A 15,791-nucleotide genomic window follows, 5' to 3' on the forward strand; every position below is an offset into this window, starting at 1 on the left:
TGTCAGTCAGTCTTTAATTAAATGCACTGTGAAATAGATCATTAACAGTGACAGGCACAAAAAGTGTACCCCTCTGTAGAATCGCCAGCTTAACATGGTGGAGGGTTTGAGCATCCCCATGATCCTGAGGGTGTTAACCCCTGGTAGGGTCTTCCATGGCAATTGGTGTCAGGGGAGGGGATGGACTAAGAACAATTCAAAGCCCTCAAAAATAGTCAAAAAGGGAAACCGGGGCGCCTACTTTGGGCGAGTAGTAATGCAATTGTTTTCAAGTGCTAACAGTTTATCAGAGAGTCCCCAGAGATAACACAGAGGGGAGACCTTATCAGAAATATGAAGAAACATCTGTCCTTAGCTCATTATCCTTCTTAGCCCAAAGAAGACCCTGAAAATTGGGGTTTATTCAGCTCATCTGATATAGTTCAAACAAAAAGTTAAAATTTTAATTTCCACGTCATGTGTGTGAACAGACAATGAGAAACATTGCTAACAGTAAACTTTTTGGTTGTCTGCTATCACTGTGTTCATCAGTTTTACAGCACATTTACTGTACATACAGTACACAAAGCAAACAGCTTGCTTAGTCTCAAACAGATAAGTCAGATATTAGCTGCTACATTAAATTGAGAGCTTACCTCTGCCCACGATGCACAGCAGTTCATCTTCAAACAATGCCTGTGTTGGTCTTCATCTGCTGAATGTGTAAATAGGAACTCCTTGCCAAGCTTAAACAGCTTTAACATGTGATTTTATTTCTGCCTATTTTGTTTAGCTTTTAGCATCAGCAGGAAATTGATTACATTAAAATAACTACCCCCAATTTAGATTAACTACTTTCAGGATGCTTGTATTGACAGGGTTACACTAATGTAACTGTCATTTCACTGCAGTACTTTGGAAAGGTCAATCAATCTAAATTTGTACAGGCTCACTCAGTACAGAGAGTAGCTCTAATCAAGCAACGTTAGTGAAAACACCTGTGAGGATGTCCCAAGGACTGTTTTTTTTTCTTCTCCTTCTTCTTTTTAATATGGTGATGTGCTAACACAAGAGTTTACAGTAGAGTACATTGGAAAAAAATGGGGCTTCACTTAGAGTAGCCTAAGATATTTCTTAGGATTTTTCTCCATAGCACAGCTGTTGATTCAGTTTCTAGTAGAAATCATCACACTGTTGCAGCCTCTCTCTGCTTTTTTTATACATTTATTTACATAGGCTTTGCAGTCAAATCATATTCAAATATCCACTGGGAGTAATATTGTCATAGGCATATGACACATCTCTGATATTGTAGAGTGTTTATGTTTGGTAGATTCTGTCAGTGGTGATAGAGTCATTAACCTTTAACACACCTATTTAGAAAAATGCTCGTGTCCAGAGGCAGCAACATACAGGAACAACAGTATGTTAGAGGCATATCTACATGTCGGTGGTCCTATGATCTCTGTGCTTTGGCTCTAGTTGTACAAACACTGGTAATTCAATTAGAAATTAACTACGTTAATTAGGAGCTAAACATTCAAGTTCTTCTTGACATATTCCTTAGTAATACTGGACTGTTGTTTATCATCAACCGTACCTTGACTCAGAGTGTAGGACTTTTGGTACAACCCTTGCTTCACACTAAATAGCAGGGCTTTGGCTAGCTCTCTGTAAGTCCTGGGAGTGCAACTCAGACCTTTGTAGCATTGACAGTTAAATCTCCTCCTTAAAATCTTCAGGTCTGCAAATGTAGGTGTCCCCAGAACAAAAAAGCGTTCCCGAATATGCACGACTCTGAAATTCTCAGGGTTAAGGTGGAGGTAATGATTGGACCTGGACTTTTTTCGGACACAGCGGCCATTCCCGCGGCACAGGAAGTTGCTGCAGAGCTGGGCAGCTGCCGTGACATTGGTGATGTAAGGGTTAAGGGTGGAGGTGAGGTAGAATGAGAGGGCTTCACAGGAAGTCTGGAAAATAAAGAAAAGTGAGTGGGAGCATGAAAAAGAAACAGCTATATTTAGAATGTCTTAGATGTAACTCAATCAACAACCTCAGCAATACAACCTTTAAGGACGTCAATTTGCCCGCTATTTATTAAAGCAAAGTGTTTGTTTTTTTAATCATTATTATAATTAGTATCTAAGGGTACTGTTATCTCCCAGAGAGAAAGTTATAAGCGACAGAATGTCTCAAAAGGTTTTTCTCCAGCCTCTCAAGTCACAGCAAGTACAACATCGCACATGAGTGAGCAGCTCACAGGTTCTTTTTCTCTGATGGAGCTGAGTACACAAAGATACTCAAGGTAGAGACATTACTTCTGCAAGGCAGTATGCTCCTTCTCAGGAGTTTCTAGATTTGTTGCTAGTTGCTGTTGCCAAAAAAAAAAGCCCCCATTAGGGTCTGAAAAGTAGTTCAATCTGGCGACAAAATCACCCAAGTTGGCAACACTGAGAGTGTTAGTCTCCTCTTTTATGCTGCAGCGTCAGTCATGATGCATAATGTATGAGACTTGAAAGCCCTGGGCACAAACCATCTTTGTGCTAAGCAAACTGGTAGCTAAGGCTGTTGATAGGACAGATATTTGAGTATAAGGCCAATTTTATTCATTAAAAACATAGGAAGAAAGCAAACTGTGACATTTTACAACATGTCCAGCTTTTTCTTAACAAATTAACTTTAGTGTCTAATGCACTGCAGAAGAGACAAAAAAAGATATCTTTGGCTACTGTCAGTGTGTCATCTCCATAAACTTGATTCACAGTGAGTTCCCCTTCAGAGAAACAAGCATGACAGTAACTTTCATCGAGCTAATTTTAGTTTCTCAGCTGTAGAATAATTAACGTTGTGGCAGCACCAACCACCACAATCCATCAGCAGGTGTTGTCAGTCTCAGAGAAGGGCAGCTTCCAGTCGCACAGCTCAGCTGTACCCATCTAACATTACTCATGCTCACCTTCGTACCTGCAGTCAAATGACCTACAGTACCCAACATGTCTTCGGACTGAAAGGAAGCTCGACCAGCAGTTTGTACCCCCCTGAGCAGCTTCCATTGTCGCCTTATTGTAATTTTTGCTTTGCTACCACTACGTAGTGGCAGTGCACAGTGTCACGTCTTTCAGCAGTCCAGTGGAGGTCTGTGGTGACTACGTGGGATGTTACCTGATCATCATAGTCAGCGCTGGCCCCCCACAGCACAGCACCTGACGCTCCAAGTGCTGCACTCTCCCCAATGGTGCTGATCAGATCCCCCTGGACACAAACATGTTCGTTCACCAATGATTTTTTTTACATTTAGGTATAAAAACAGACAATGAATAACATGATAGGACAGGATAAGAGCTACGCCTTCAGGTGGTGTTTGCACTTGAGCTGGGTGTTGTTACAACAGAGAAACCAAACTCCCCGTTAAACTGGACCTTGTGAAGTGGAAACACCTCTCTCCTGGGATTGAAGATGTAACCTAAGATGTATCTAATCTTATCAAGTGAGCAGTCTCTCCCTAAGGGGTTGTTTCAAAAGATGTTATCTGTTTGAATCATCATTTTGGTTGTTAATATCTGTCTACTATTGGCAGCCAATTGATTTTCCTGGCACAAAACTCTTCATTCTGACTCTTTACCTGACTGAGGAAACGTCTGTTCTGATCCACAAAGACGGGCCGTGTGTAAACAAACACAGGTTTAGTGCCGCTCAGCCTGGGCAGGGCGGACACTCTCAATGCTTCCTGGACACGGTTTCTAACCATCAGTGCTGCTTTGGGATTGTCTGCCAGAGAAGCCTGAAGCAGAAAAATAACAGTTCTAGAGAGGATAATATTAAAGATAACTTATCCGGAAAGAGAAACATTAGCAACCTGCAGGTACACGGAGGGGTAAAGGGCAGTGCTGGAGTCCCAAAGCCAGAGCAGCTCATCGTTCTGCCTTCTCACCTCCCTGGAGCATTGGCCTGAGTAGTTGGGCTCCTGCCAGCCATAGTTAAAGCAGTTGGGAAACAGGTAGAAGCCCCACAGATAGTTTGGTCTCATGGCTTTTCCCAGTTCCAACATACTTGACATGAAGTTCCTTGCTGCCTCCTAAAGATGAGACTCATCAATCTCTAATAGTAACTTTTATATCATAAATATGGTCATTTGTTTTATTAAATCACACAGTTAGTTCTGACCTCGAACTGTTGTTTGGCCTTTTTCGTAGCCTGCTGTGCCGTGAGGGAGCGGTTTGCCTGCTTAACATGGGCCACTGACAGTGTCTGATAGATTCTCTTGTTGCCCCAGTTTCTGTCCCATAGGGGGCGCCATTCCTCCCAGTCAATCACAGCCAAGCCTCTGGTTGTTCTAGAGAGGATAACACAAGTTATGAAGGCACAGTGACACAAATAGAATATAACCTTGTGCTTCTGATTGATTTAGAAGTAAACTGACTTTCGTTATCCCCACTACCCGGCCTGAAACCGTCCTGGAGTGATCCAAGGCTGAGAAACAACATTTCATGACTTCGGTTTCCAACCGCTCTGTTTTGCTTTACGGTCGCTTGACATTTCTGTGGACTTTTGAGGAGTCTTTGTGTTCTTTTCAATATGCCAACATATTGTTGTGTCTGGCGGTACATTAGCAGGGTTCGTGCTGAGGTTTGTGTTATTTGATGATCGTGGTGTTACATTCCACAACTGAAGGGGGAGCCAAAGAGCACATGATTCTCTTGTCTTACTTTAAAGCGATACAATGTAACTTCTCAAAAAGCCCACTATGGAGCTCCCCCTACAGGCTTGGAGGTAAAGTACGGTTATACTGTCGTAAATACAACACCCTTTCGCTTTCACGTTTCACGTTTGTTGACGAACCGGCAAGGAGTCAGAAGGTGCAAGCTATGTCGACCGAGAAGGTAAGAGTAATCAAATGTACCTGGGAGCGTGAGAGGGGTCTATTTGTTTTTGTGGTAGGTGTGCCAGAAAGCAAGTTGAAGTACTTCCGCTTAGCTCCCGGGCCGCTACCGGGCCGCTACCGGGCAAAGTTACATAGCGCAGTTTTTCCAACTCAGACCCCCGAAGGGCATAGGAGACAGGCCAATCGTAATATTAAAACTTATTCTAGCCGCACAATTTTTTTCAAGCTGTTATTTTAAGGTAGAAATGTTACATAGTATTGCTTTAATGCAGTGCCAAGTGAGCTTCCAAAGGTCACCAGCATGCAACACTGATTCTCAGCTGTGTCCCTTCAGCACAGAGAAATCTCCAGATTCTCTTAATCTTTTGATGATGTTGTGTACTGTAGATGATGAAATAATCAAAGTATTCATAACTGTACGGTGGGGAACTTTATCCTAAAATTACTCCAAAGTTTTTGCATATCTTCACTTCTGAGAGACTCAGTTCCTCTAAGGTGCTCTTTTTATACCCGATCATGTCCTTTTTGATCCAGCCATCAAATTCATCCATCCATCCATCCATCCATCATCTTCCGCTGGTCCGGGGATCGGGTCGCGGGGGCAGCAGCTTGAGCAGAGAGACCCAGACGTCCCTGTCCCCGGCCACTTCCTCCAGCTCTTCCGGGGGGACCCCGAGGCGTTCCCAGGCCAGCCGAGAAACATAGTCTCTCCAACGTGTCCTGGGTCTTCCCCGGGGCCTCCTCCCAGTGGGACGGGCCCGGAACACCTCACCGGGGAGGCGTCCAGGAGGCATTCTCACTAGATGCCCGAGCCACCTCATCTGACTCCTCTCGATGCGGAGGAGCAGCGGTTCTACTCCGAGCCCCTCCCGGATGACCGAGCTTCTCACCCTATCTCTAAGGGAGAGCCCAGACACCCTGCGGAGGAAACTCATTTCGGCCGCTTGTATTCGCGATCTCGTTCTTTCGGTCACTACCCACAGCTCGTGACCATAGGTGAGGATAGGAACATAGATTGACCGGTAAATCGAGAGCTTCGCCTTCTGGCTCAGCTCCTTCTTCACCACGACGGGCCGGTGCAGAGCCCGCATCACTGCAGACGCCGCACCGATCCGTCTGTCAATCTCCTGCTCCATTCGTCCCTCACTCGTGAACAAGACCCCGAGATACTTGAACTCCTCCACTTGGGGAAGGATCTCATTCCCGACCCGGAGAGAGCATTCCACCCTTTTCCGGCCGAGGACCATGGTCTCAGATTTGGAGGTGCTGATTCTCATCCCAGCCGCTTCGCACTCGGCTGCAAACCGCTCCAGTGAGAGCTGAAGGTCACGGCCTGAGGACGCCAGCAGAACCAAATCGTCCGCAAAAAGCAGAGACCCGATTCTGAGGTCGCCAAACCGGACCCCCTCAACGCCCTGGCTGCGCCTAGAAATTCTGTCCATAAAAATTATGAACAGAATCGGTGACAAAGGGCAGCCCTGACGGAGTCCAACCCTCACAGGAAACATGTCCGACTTACTGCCGGCAATGCGGACCAAACTCTGACACCGGTCATACAGGGACCGAACAGCCTGTATCAAGGAGTCCGGCACTCCATACTCCCGGAGCACCCCCCACAAGAGTCCCCGAGGGACACGGTCGAACGCCTTCTCCAAGTCCACAAAACACATGTAGACCGGTTGGGCGAACTCCCATGCACCCTCCAGGATCCTGCGGAGGGTATAGAGCTGGTCCACTGTTCCACGGCCAGGACGAAAACCACACTGCACCTCCTGAATCCGAGATTCGACTATCCGTCGGATCCTCCTCTCCAGTACCCCCGAAAAGACCTTACCAGGGAGGCTGAGGAGTGTGATCCCCCTATAGTTGGAACACACCCTCCGGTCCCCCTTTTTAAAGAGGGGGACCACCACCCTGCCAGTCCAGAGGCACTGCCCCCGATGTCCACGCGATGCTGCAGAGGCGTGTCAACCAAGACAGCCCCACAACATCCAGAGCCCCGAGGAACCCAGGACGGACCTCATCCACCCCCGGGGCCCCGCCACCGAGGAGTTCCCTGACCACCTCGGCGACCTCAGCCCCAGAGATGGGAGGTCCCACGTCCGAGCTCCCCAACTCTGCCTCCTCATCGGAAGGCGCGTCGGCAGGACCGAGGAGGCCCTCGAAGTACTCCCCCCACCGACTCACGACGTCCCTAGTAGAAGTCAGCAGAGCCCTGCCCTCACCATACACGGTGTTGACGGTGCACCGCTTCCCCCCCCTGAGCCGCCGGATGGCGGACCAGAATCTCCTCGAGGCCGTCCGGAAGTTGTTCTCAAATTCAATGGAAGGTAAACATTTTCTTTTTTACAAATAGTTTTTAAAAAAGGATTTTTTTTTTAATAGTAAATGTCTTTCAACATTTGATATGTTTTCAATGCTCTGTTGTAAATCAAATTGTGTTTCGTGAAGTTCCCATATCAACTTTCTTTGGCATTGGAGTTGTACATAATTCAGTGCATAGTTGGATTTTTTTTTTTTTTCTACTTACTTGGATGGGATGTAGTAATTAATATCTTCTTTGGCCTTGTCCATGCTGGTTTTCAGGTTTGCTCTTTGGGGGATGCCACCATAGAAATGTTTTTTACTATTGATGTCTACATATGGGTAAAAACCCAGTCTGTTTGTGTAGAACAGAGACAAAAACTGCCCTGGAACCTGCAGAAATAAAAGATAAAAGGAATCACTATATGTTAACGATAAGCTTTACAGCCCACAGTGAATAATCTAAATTCCAAAATAGCTATGGTAGAATAAAGAAATGGATTACGTTTTCTACATAAAATGCTCTTGAGATTAAGATTGTCTTCATATACTGTATAAAACCTTTAGTGAAGCTAAATGTGTTGATCAAAAGCAACCTGAGAGATGACTTATTTGATAACGATGCAGATTTTATGATCGAATGATGATCTAATTGTACACAAAAACAAATATTTACCTTGGCAGGCGTGGCCACTCCTTTAAAGGGTGAGGTGTCCAATGAGATGTTGTACCTGTTACACACCAGGTTGGGAATGTTCCAAGTAACTATGAAAGGCTGATCCTCAAACAACAGGCCTGCAGTGTCGGGGAGAATGTGAGGCGGATGTAGTCCAGGCGGGTTGGAGACTGCTGCGTTTGAAGGAGACCACGAGGATTTGGGGAGAGGAATGGGTGATGTTTCAGCAAGAAGAGGAGAAGTTTTTGAAGTTAAAGGTGGAGTTAAAGCTGAGTTGGAGAGAGGAAACAGTGAGACTGAAGTGTGAGGGGATAGAGGTTTAACAAATAGAGGAGGGAGTTTTTCAGAAAGAGGAGGATGCAGGGACAATTTGGATGGAAGAGATTTAAAGTTGTTGTGCAAAGGAACGTCTACAGGTTTATGGGACAGAGACAGATGTTTGCAGGTGTGTGCCGCCAACTGTGAAACATATTTTATGGGTTGAAGAGGAGAGTGAGGGTAACAGCAGCCTAAATGTGGACCCGGAGATGCTTGTTTCCGAAAGTGACTGATCTTTACGGAGAAAATGTTTGAGGTTACAAGTGTGTCTCTGGTTAATGTTTCGTCATAGAATGGCAAAGACATTTTAGAAGAAGATAACACTAAAGTAAATAGTGACGCTGTTGAAAAAGAAGATGGAGCAACTGCAGGAGAGGTAATGGAGTTTGAGGAGTGTGTGGCGATGGTTGATTTAACAGCCGTAGAGACGATAGCTGGTGAGATACTGGTTGATTTGTTGTCACCAACGGGAAGGGTGATGGCTTTTGGAGATCTTAGGGTAGCTAAAGCTAAGGCAGGCCAGACAGATAGAGATCCAAGAGTGAGGAAAGAGTGAATGAAAAGGGGGAGGATTGGTGGGGTCAAGGAGAGCAGCAGCACACAGCTTTGGCTCCTCTGCGTGACTGAAACCATCCTTCCACTTGACTTTGAAACGAAACAGGAAAAAAAAGTCACAGTTCACATGCCTTCTGAGTAGAAAACTATTTTTACAAGACATTATCCAGTGACAGGATATTTCTGCTTGTCCACGTGCGTGCCCCACTTTCTTTTTCTAAGATACAGTATGTTTACTTTTGTGCTCGTTCTAATAAAGATATGTAAAGGATACTCTTTGTTCTGCATAGCTGTCAAGTCTATCAAGAAAGCCTTATAAATCAAAGTGACTCCAGCTCAAAAGTCCCCCAAATTTGAATCCTATCTACTTATCCTTGTCCTTACTTTTCCAAAAATAACCATAAGCTACACAGCTTGCTGTTTTGCACACTGATATCTCCCTATTCAGAAATATCAAAGCTATAACGAGACCATAAACTAACTCATAACTGAGAGAATATGTTAAAAAGACACAGTACCTGGACATGCCTTCAGCCAACGGTCCCAGCATTAAAAATGTGTAGACTGGTTGAGTGACACAGACAGAGTGAGGGCATCCTTACACATTCATATAACAGAGGCTGAAGGAGGAGGAGAAGCACAGCACAGCGTACCAGGATGCTCTCTGTTGTTTGTTCCAGAAAAACATCGTATTTTGATCACACTCTGCCAAGTTTGTCTTCGAGCAGAGGAAGGGGGACACCTGAGTGTGAGGTCAGGGAGCGTTATGGAGGTCATGGAGTTAAAGGGGAAGTTCGGGTTTTTTAAACCTGGACGTTATTTCTAAAATACATAAAATACGTTCATCTACTCACCGATAACAGTTTGGTAAAAGTCGGCGTCCTTCGGATGCTATTAAGATCACTCGAGATCCGTGTATATCCATATAACGGGGCATCTACGTCATCGACGCGCACCGCCGCAGCAGTATCTTTACACGGAATTTGCTAATGATGCTGGTTACATGGTTCGTTATTGCGTATTTCCAAATTGCCATATTGCACAAAACTAGCAGTAGCAAACTCTGTGTAAAGATAGCCGACAGTCACAGAGCACGGAGTGAATGAGCTGTGCTGCAGCGGCGCGCCTCCATGACGTCATCCCAGTAGATGCCCCGTTATATGGATATACGCGGATCTCAAGTGATCCAGATAGCGCCCAAAGGACGCCGACTTTCATCAAACTGTTGATGTAGATGAACGTATTTTATGCCAGGTTTACAAAAAAAAAAAACTTCCCCTTTAATGGGTTCAAACTGAAATTCGTTTTTTATTAGAAATTAGTGTCTGAGGTGTGCAGCACCACACTACAAGGGTATATTAAAAAAAAGATTCAACAAAAAGTAACAAATTCAACATATTACGAAAGAAAAAGAGCTCCGATCAGAAATGTATGAGCAGCAGCTTTCTGTTGATCTTTTCTGATCCAGGATCTAAACAAGCCAAAGTATATCTTTGCTTAACGTGCAAATGCTTTTCTCAATATGACTAAAAAGTATTTACCAGACACTAAATGAACTCTGCTTGCAGACAGGAGACAGGGAAGCTTGCCACCTAAGTGCCAAAAGAGCAGATGTGTACTGATGGCATAAATAATAGCACATCTCTGCCCTACGGGTGGGGGGCGCAGATGTGCCAGACATAAAAATATGTTTCACATGTTTTTATTTTCCAACAAAAAAATAAAAACATGTCAGACACAAACTCAAAACGCAATTAATAACTTCCCTTGTCTCCTCCGTGTGACACATCTGTCTGAGAATCATACTTCTCACTTAGTTGTTTACTCTGTTCTGCATGTGCTCGTGTGACTGGACAGGCGCATGCAATGCCCCATTTGGCGGTGGTTATTTCACATGTTGGTGGCACCGTGCAAACACTGGAGATAAACTTTAACCACAGCAGTTGTTTTTAGGAAGGTGGAATATTCACTGGCGTGGTGTATTTGTATGACTTGAGTGTAACTTTCCGCTCATAAATTCAACCAAGATAAACAAAATAATGGCACAGTTAATGAAAAAATCAGTTGTGAAAAGGCAGGATTTGTAGAGTAATGATGACGATTAAAAGTAATACCTGGGCAATTAAACTGGACATTTTTAATCTTGCTGATTAATAGGTCAAATTTATTACATCTCAGTTTCAGTATGTTTCAGTAAAAGGTATCCATTATTTGAATTAAAGATCTGCACAGGCTAAACACCTTAGTATAGCCTGGATAGAATTAGATTAGATTAGTGTATAACTAGCACTTGTGGCTGATTAAGTATAAATATATGTCATAATTACACTGTCCAAATATTTTCCACATTCCAAGGTATGATATGCCTGATTAACCGGTCATTAAAGAAACAGACCCACCATCATTAAGGAAAATAAATCCAACAAGATTTATATTTACGTGTCTTCTTGTGCTTTGAACAGCCGCTAATTTGCAAAGTTTTCTGCCCAATGAGTTGAAGTGCAGCGCAGCTGGAACGACCGTCAGCTGCTCTGACTGATGGGGCTCATGTCTGTGGTCTCTGGAGTAATACTGCCATCTTGTGGTCGAGTTGGAGAATTATTCAATAAAACTTCACATTCATCTCATGTCATTGTTAATGTGTCATTATGTCTGTTCATAAAGATGTTTTTCAACAAGAAGCACATGTCACAGTCATGGTTTCACATATGAAACACACATATACACCCGTTAATGCATCTGTGAGATCAATCCAAAGCTGATAGGGTGCATTTTTCTGCAGAAAAAAATTCCTTTATTGTTCATACTTTACATAAATTATCGACTCAAGTACTCAACCCTTTCATGATTAAAAGAAAAAAAGACCCTCTCAAATACACATCAAAACAAGGCACTGTGTCACCTTGGACTTTAGGACATTACAGCAGATATTTTCACAGTTTTATGTCATTTCACAAAGACGGAAACAGACAAAAAAGAGGATGAATTAAACATGCCATGGCTGGACGTAGCAACAAGTCCAAAAATTTCGGATGAGTGCTTGGTTTAAGCTATTATTTCTCATGTAACTTTATGTACATTTTAGTGATGTGCTTTTCTCAAAGTTGCAAACAATTATTCTACCTGAATATGTTTTTAGGTCTGAAGTAGCACTAGCTTCCAGCAATTGACATGCATAAACGGAATCCTTTGTATATGAAAAACACATTTTTGAATAGCAGATATAAATGAATTGTGTGATTTCTAATATTGTTTTGTTTGTTTTTCTTTTTTGTCCATTCATCATCTTGTAGCACTTCATAACTAACTTGTGACCTCCAGATTGGGAAACAATGTCTAGACTAATAACTGTCTTACTTTACCATAGAACAAACATAAGCATATAGGAGATCAGGTGTGGGAAAACCACTATGTCTCTGGAGTTTTTTCCACTAATCCAGTGCTATTTTGCTTTCTTTTTTTTCTTCTTCTTTTTTCTTTTTTTTCTTTTCTTTCTTCTTTTTTTTCTTTTCTTCTTTTCATTTTCCGATTTTTTTTTTCAAATGATTTGGTGTAATTGGGCTGCACGGTGGTGTGGTGGTTAGCACCATCACCCCACAGCAAGAAGGTTCCAGGTTCAACTCTCAGCTGGCGCCTTTCTGTGGAGTTTGCATGTTCTCCCTGTGTATGTGTGGGTTCTCTACAGGTACTCCAGCTTCCTCTCACTGTCCAAAAAACATGCATGTTAGGTTAATTGGTGTCTCTAAAATTGTCCGTATAGTGGTTGTGTGGCCCTGTGATGGACCGGCGGCCAACCTGTTGTGATGTTTTTAAAAAAATTACAGTGAGGAAATAAGGCAAATCCATCTTTTTTTAATTATTCACAAAGAGGCCTGTAGGGGTTATTTTTCCTCCGGATTTCAAACTATAGCATTCATGTTGATCTCATTTGCTGCAGAAAATGGGTCAAAGGATGTTTCGAGCGTAGCCCCAGAAGGTGTGCTGGCAATGGCGCAAATAACCCTCCCAATGGATTCAGCATTAATGTAACAATTGGTGAGCAAACACACATAAAAGTTTACAAACCCATGTAGATGTACGTGTGTTAACATGCTTTGAAAAGACTTGCCCGCTCATGCTCACCCTTCACACATTCTTGATGGTATTACTCAAAAAGTCAGTTAGGCGTTTTACACAAGCAACAGTATCGGCATAACAATCAGGTTTAGTTGTCACTATCTATGAAGTTCCTCAATCATGTGTCTGTATCCTTCTCATCATGTGAATGGACGCAGGTTTTATCTCATGAAACACAAGTAATGATATGATTAGGGAAATCTGTGTTTCCTGAACCAGCCTGAAGGTACCCACAGTATAACGGTGAAAAAGAGCTTCCATGAACCAAAAGGAAGTGAAGCCATTTAAGTTCTCTTTTATTCCCTGTAAAGTAAGGAAGATTGTGGGTGCTGCAGCACAAAGAGTTTCGTATCTTCGCGATCAAGAGTAATAACGGCGTCAATGTAGTTCACTGTCTCACGTCAGCAACATCATCTTGAAACCCCAGAAAAAAAGAGGAAAAGGCAAATGGGCTTTTTCTCAGCAACAAAAGACACATTTTGTGGTTGATTGCTTCTCTTTTCGTGTGCTGTCCTTCAATTTTCTCAGTCTCTCTAACCTTCAACTCTTATTTCCCCATCCGTCTTTCTCTCCATCACCATACGACATCCTATTCATTTCACTTCATGACAATATATTTGCACCACTCGTTCAGGCTGAATCATGTAATACTCACATAACTGAGGCTAGGTGGAGCAATGCAGAGTTTCCTCAGGTGTTTCTCTCCCTGTCACTCAGGTTTTTCAAGTTTGACTAGTGCAGAGGGGAAGGCTTCACCCGATGGAAGCACATGGAAGAGGAAGAACACTGACAAGACAGGTGTAGTTTATGCTCAAGTAGAATTTGTGCAAATAGATTCAGAGCACAGAAAGAGATCCAATCAGTTAGTATTTGAATCATATCACTAATCATCAATCAAATCTCACCAAAAGAAACAATAGTTTGCTGTGTGGTTGCATTCACTACAGATGTCACTGCGGGTGACATTTGAGCCTGTCATTGTGTAAACTGTCAAGAGAAGTATCCACACATGAACCCTCATGGTGACCCGGAGCATAAATAATGGGAATGAGCTGGATTTCTGAAGCACACACACACAGTAATAAGGACAAGGGCAAAACCATGCTCATCTGACAAAGACAAAAACTGTTGTGTAATAATGAGGACATGAGTAGACATGCAGTAAGCTGATCCAAAAAAAGTCCAAAAGATTATAACAAACTGATTTCACGCCGGTCTAACAGAATGTGCTTGAATTATTTGGCAGCTGAAGGCATCTTAGAGTATTTTGATCAATATAATGATTAGATAAGGGTTTACATAATGTGACTTTTAAATGCTGGCTCAAAACTGAACATCAAGACGAGCTGACTTTGCGCTGGTACGAGTATACCAGATTAAGACTGAACTTCTTATCTGTTTCAGGGATATGATTAACTGACTAATTCCAAGTCAAGCTCGGTTCGTTGCATATGAATCAAAATGCAAACTGAAACGCTCTCATTCTTCAGGTTAAAGAAGAACATGACATGAAAATTGACCCTATGAAGTCTGATACATGCACAATGTAAATAATCTAGTTACAAATTGCTCTCGGTCACATTTCTTGGACAGGATGTGAACGGCTATAAAATGTGACATATGACTAAATACAAACACTGGGGTGATCGAGCCTTTTCCCAAAGCTGCCCCCAGACTTTGGAATAAGCTCCCCGTCGAGCTGCGTCTTATTTCTGACCTGGGCCTCTTCAAATCTAGGCTAAAAACCTACTTATTTAGGATTGCTTTTAATACCCAGTGGTATGATGACACTTTTATCTTATTTTATCTTATTCAATTTTGTTTTATTTTATTGCTTTCACTGTTCTTTTATTGTTTTATTTGTTTTTACTTATTCTTCTCTTTATTTATTACCTGCTGTAAAGCACTTTGGTACATCGTAACGATTGTCTGTAAAGGGCTGCATAAATAAAGTACATTTACATATGAGTGCTTTTTATGTAGGACTGAAGAATTCATTCAATAAAAATGTAATGTTCTTACATGTGGCACAGATAACTAATGCTGCCATCCCGCAAACACCAACCTGTTTTAAAGCCTGACTGAGAATGATAGTGTTAAAAATCCTGAGGGGAAATATTAAAATATGCACAAGCCAGACATACTGCCTTTGTTCGAAACTACTCATTACAGCCTCAAATTATCTGTTTAGATGCTTAGATTTGACATTTCTATGGTTTGTAATAAGTGAATACTATAATCTATCACTTTTGTTATCTCAGTCAATTGGCAAGGGGGAGAGGATGACGACACATACGCCTGAGGCAGTGCTCAGTAAATGGAGCAGTCTTAATTTTTCTTTTTCCTTTACTTACAGGCTAAATATAGTTTATTGCAATGAAAGGAAAGGAGTTTGCATCTCCAATGAAATCTGTCAGTACAAGGGTTGATTATTTCCAAGGGAATCTTGAATATCTCAGAAAGCATGAGGGCTTGATCCTAACTTTCAAAGAGAACTGAACCCTGACCTCTGACTTCAAGAATTTAAAAGCATGTCTTTAAATGGAGAGATATGAGAAAATCTGAGGCTGTTAAGGCAATGCCTCCGTGTGTTCACTTAAAATGTGGACTTAGCTTTATATTAATTCTGAATTCAACAATTCCCCTTTCATTGAGTATTATGACATTATCTCTGCTGGCTTTACCTTATTTCTTATCTCCTCCCATTCTGCACTCGCGCACACATTCCTGTCATGAAAGCCACGGGCGGATTGGATCAAACCATCTTCACGGAGAGTACCACGAGTCTTCTTCATTTTTCATCAAGCGGGTTATTTCCACCGGGCTTTCACAAGAATATTATTGGATTTTGTAAATACTTGTCTGTATAATTCCCATCGTTGGATGTCTCAAAGTTTTCCCTAAGAAATTATGTGGGACATAGCTGGGAAATATTGCCCCCCCTCCCCTGTTTCCGAATAG

At 42.6% G+C, this 15,791-nt stretch overlaps 1 protein-coding gene across 1 annotated transcript; it reads right to left on the reverse strand.

Moving 5' to 3' along the window:
* Positions 1-1,511: 1,511 nt before the first annotated feature.
* LOC142385920 (hyaluronidase PH-20-like) lies at positions 1,512-9,240 on the reverse strand. Its single transcript, XM_075472600.1, has 8 exons — positions 9,233-9,240; positions 7,842-7,896; positions 7,392-7,558; positions 4,144-4,312; positions 3,836-4,054; positions 3,602-3,760; positions 3,142-3,231; positions 1,512-1,949 (listed from the first exon to the last, which is right to left on the reverse strand). Exons 1-8 carry the CDS (start codon positions 9,238-9,240, stop codon positions 1,512-1,514), a joined length of 1,305 nt encoding a protein of 434 aa, XP_075328715.1.
* Between the last annotated feature and the right edge of the window lie 6,551 nt (positions 9,241-15,791).

Source organism: Odontesthes bonariensis, chromosome 8 (genome assembly GCF_027942865.1).
Source record: "Odontesthes bonariensis isolate fOdoBon6 chromosome 8, fOdoBon6.hap1, whole genome shotgun sequence".
Taxonomy (NCBI): Eukaryota; Metazoa; Chordata; class Actinopteri; order Atheriniformes; family Atherinopsidae; genus Odontesthes; species Odontesthes bonariensis.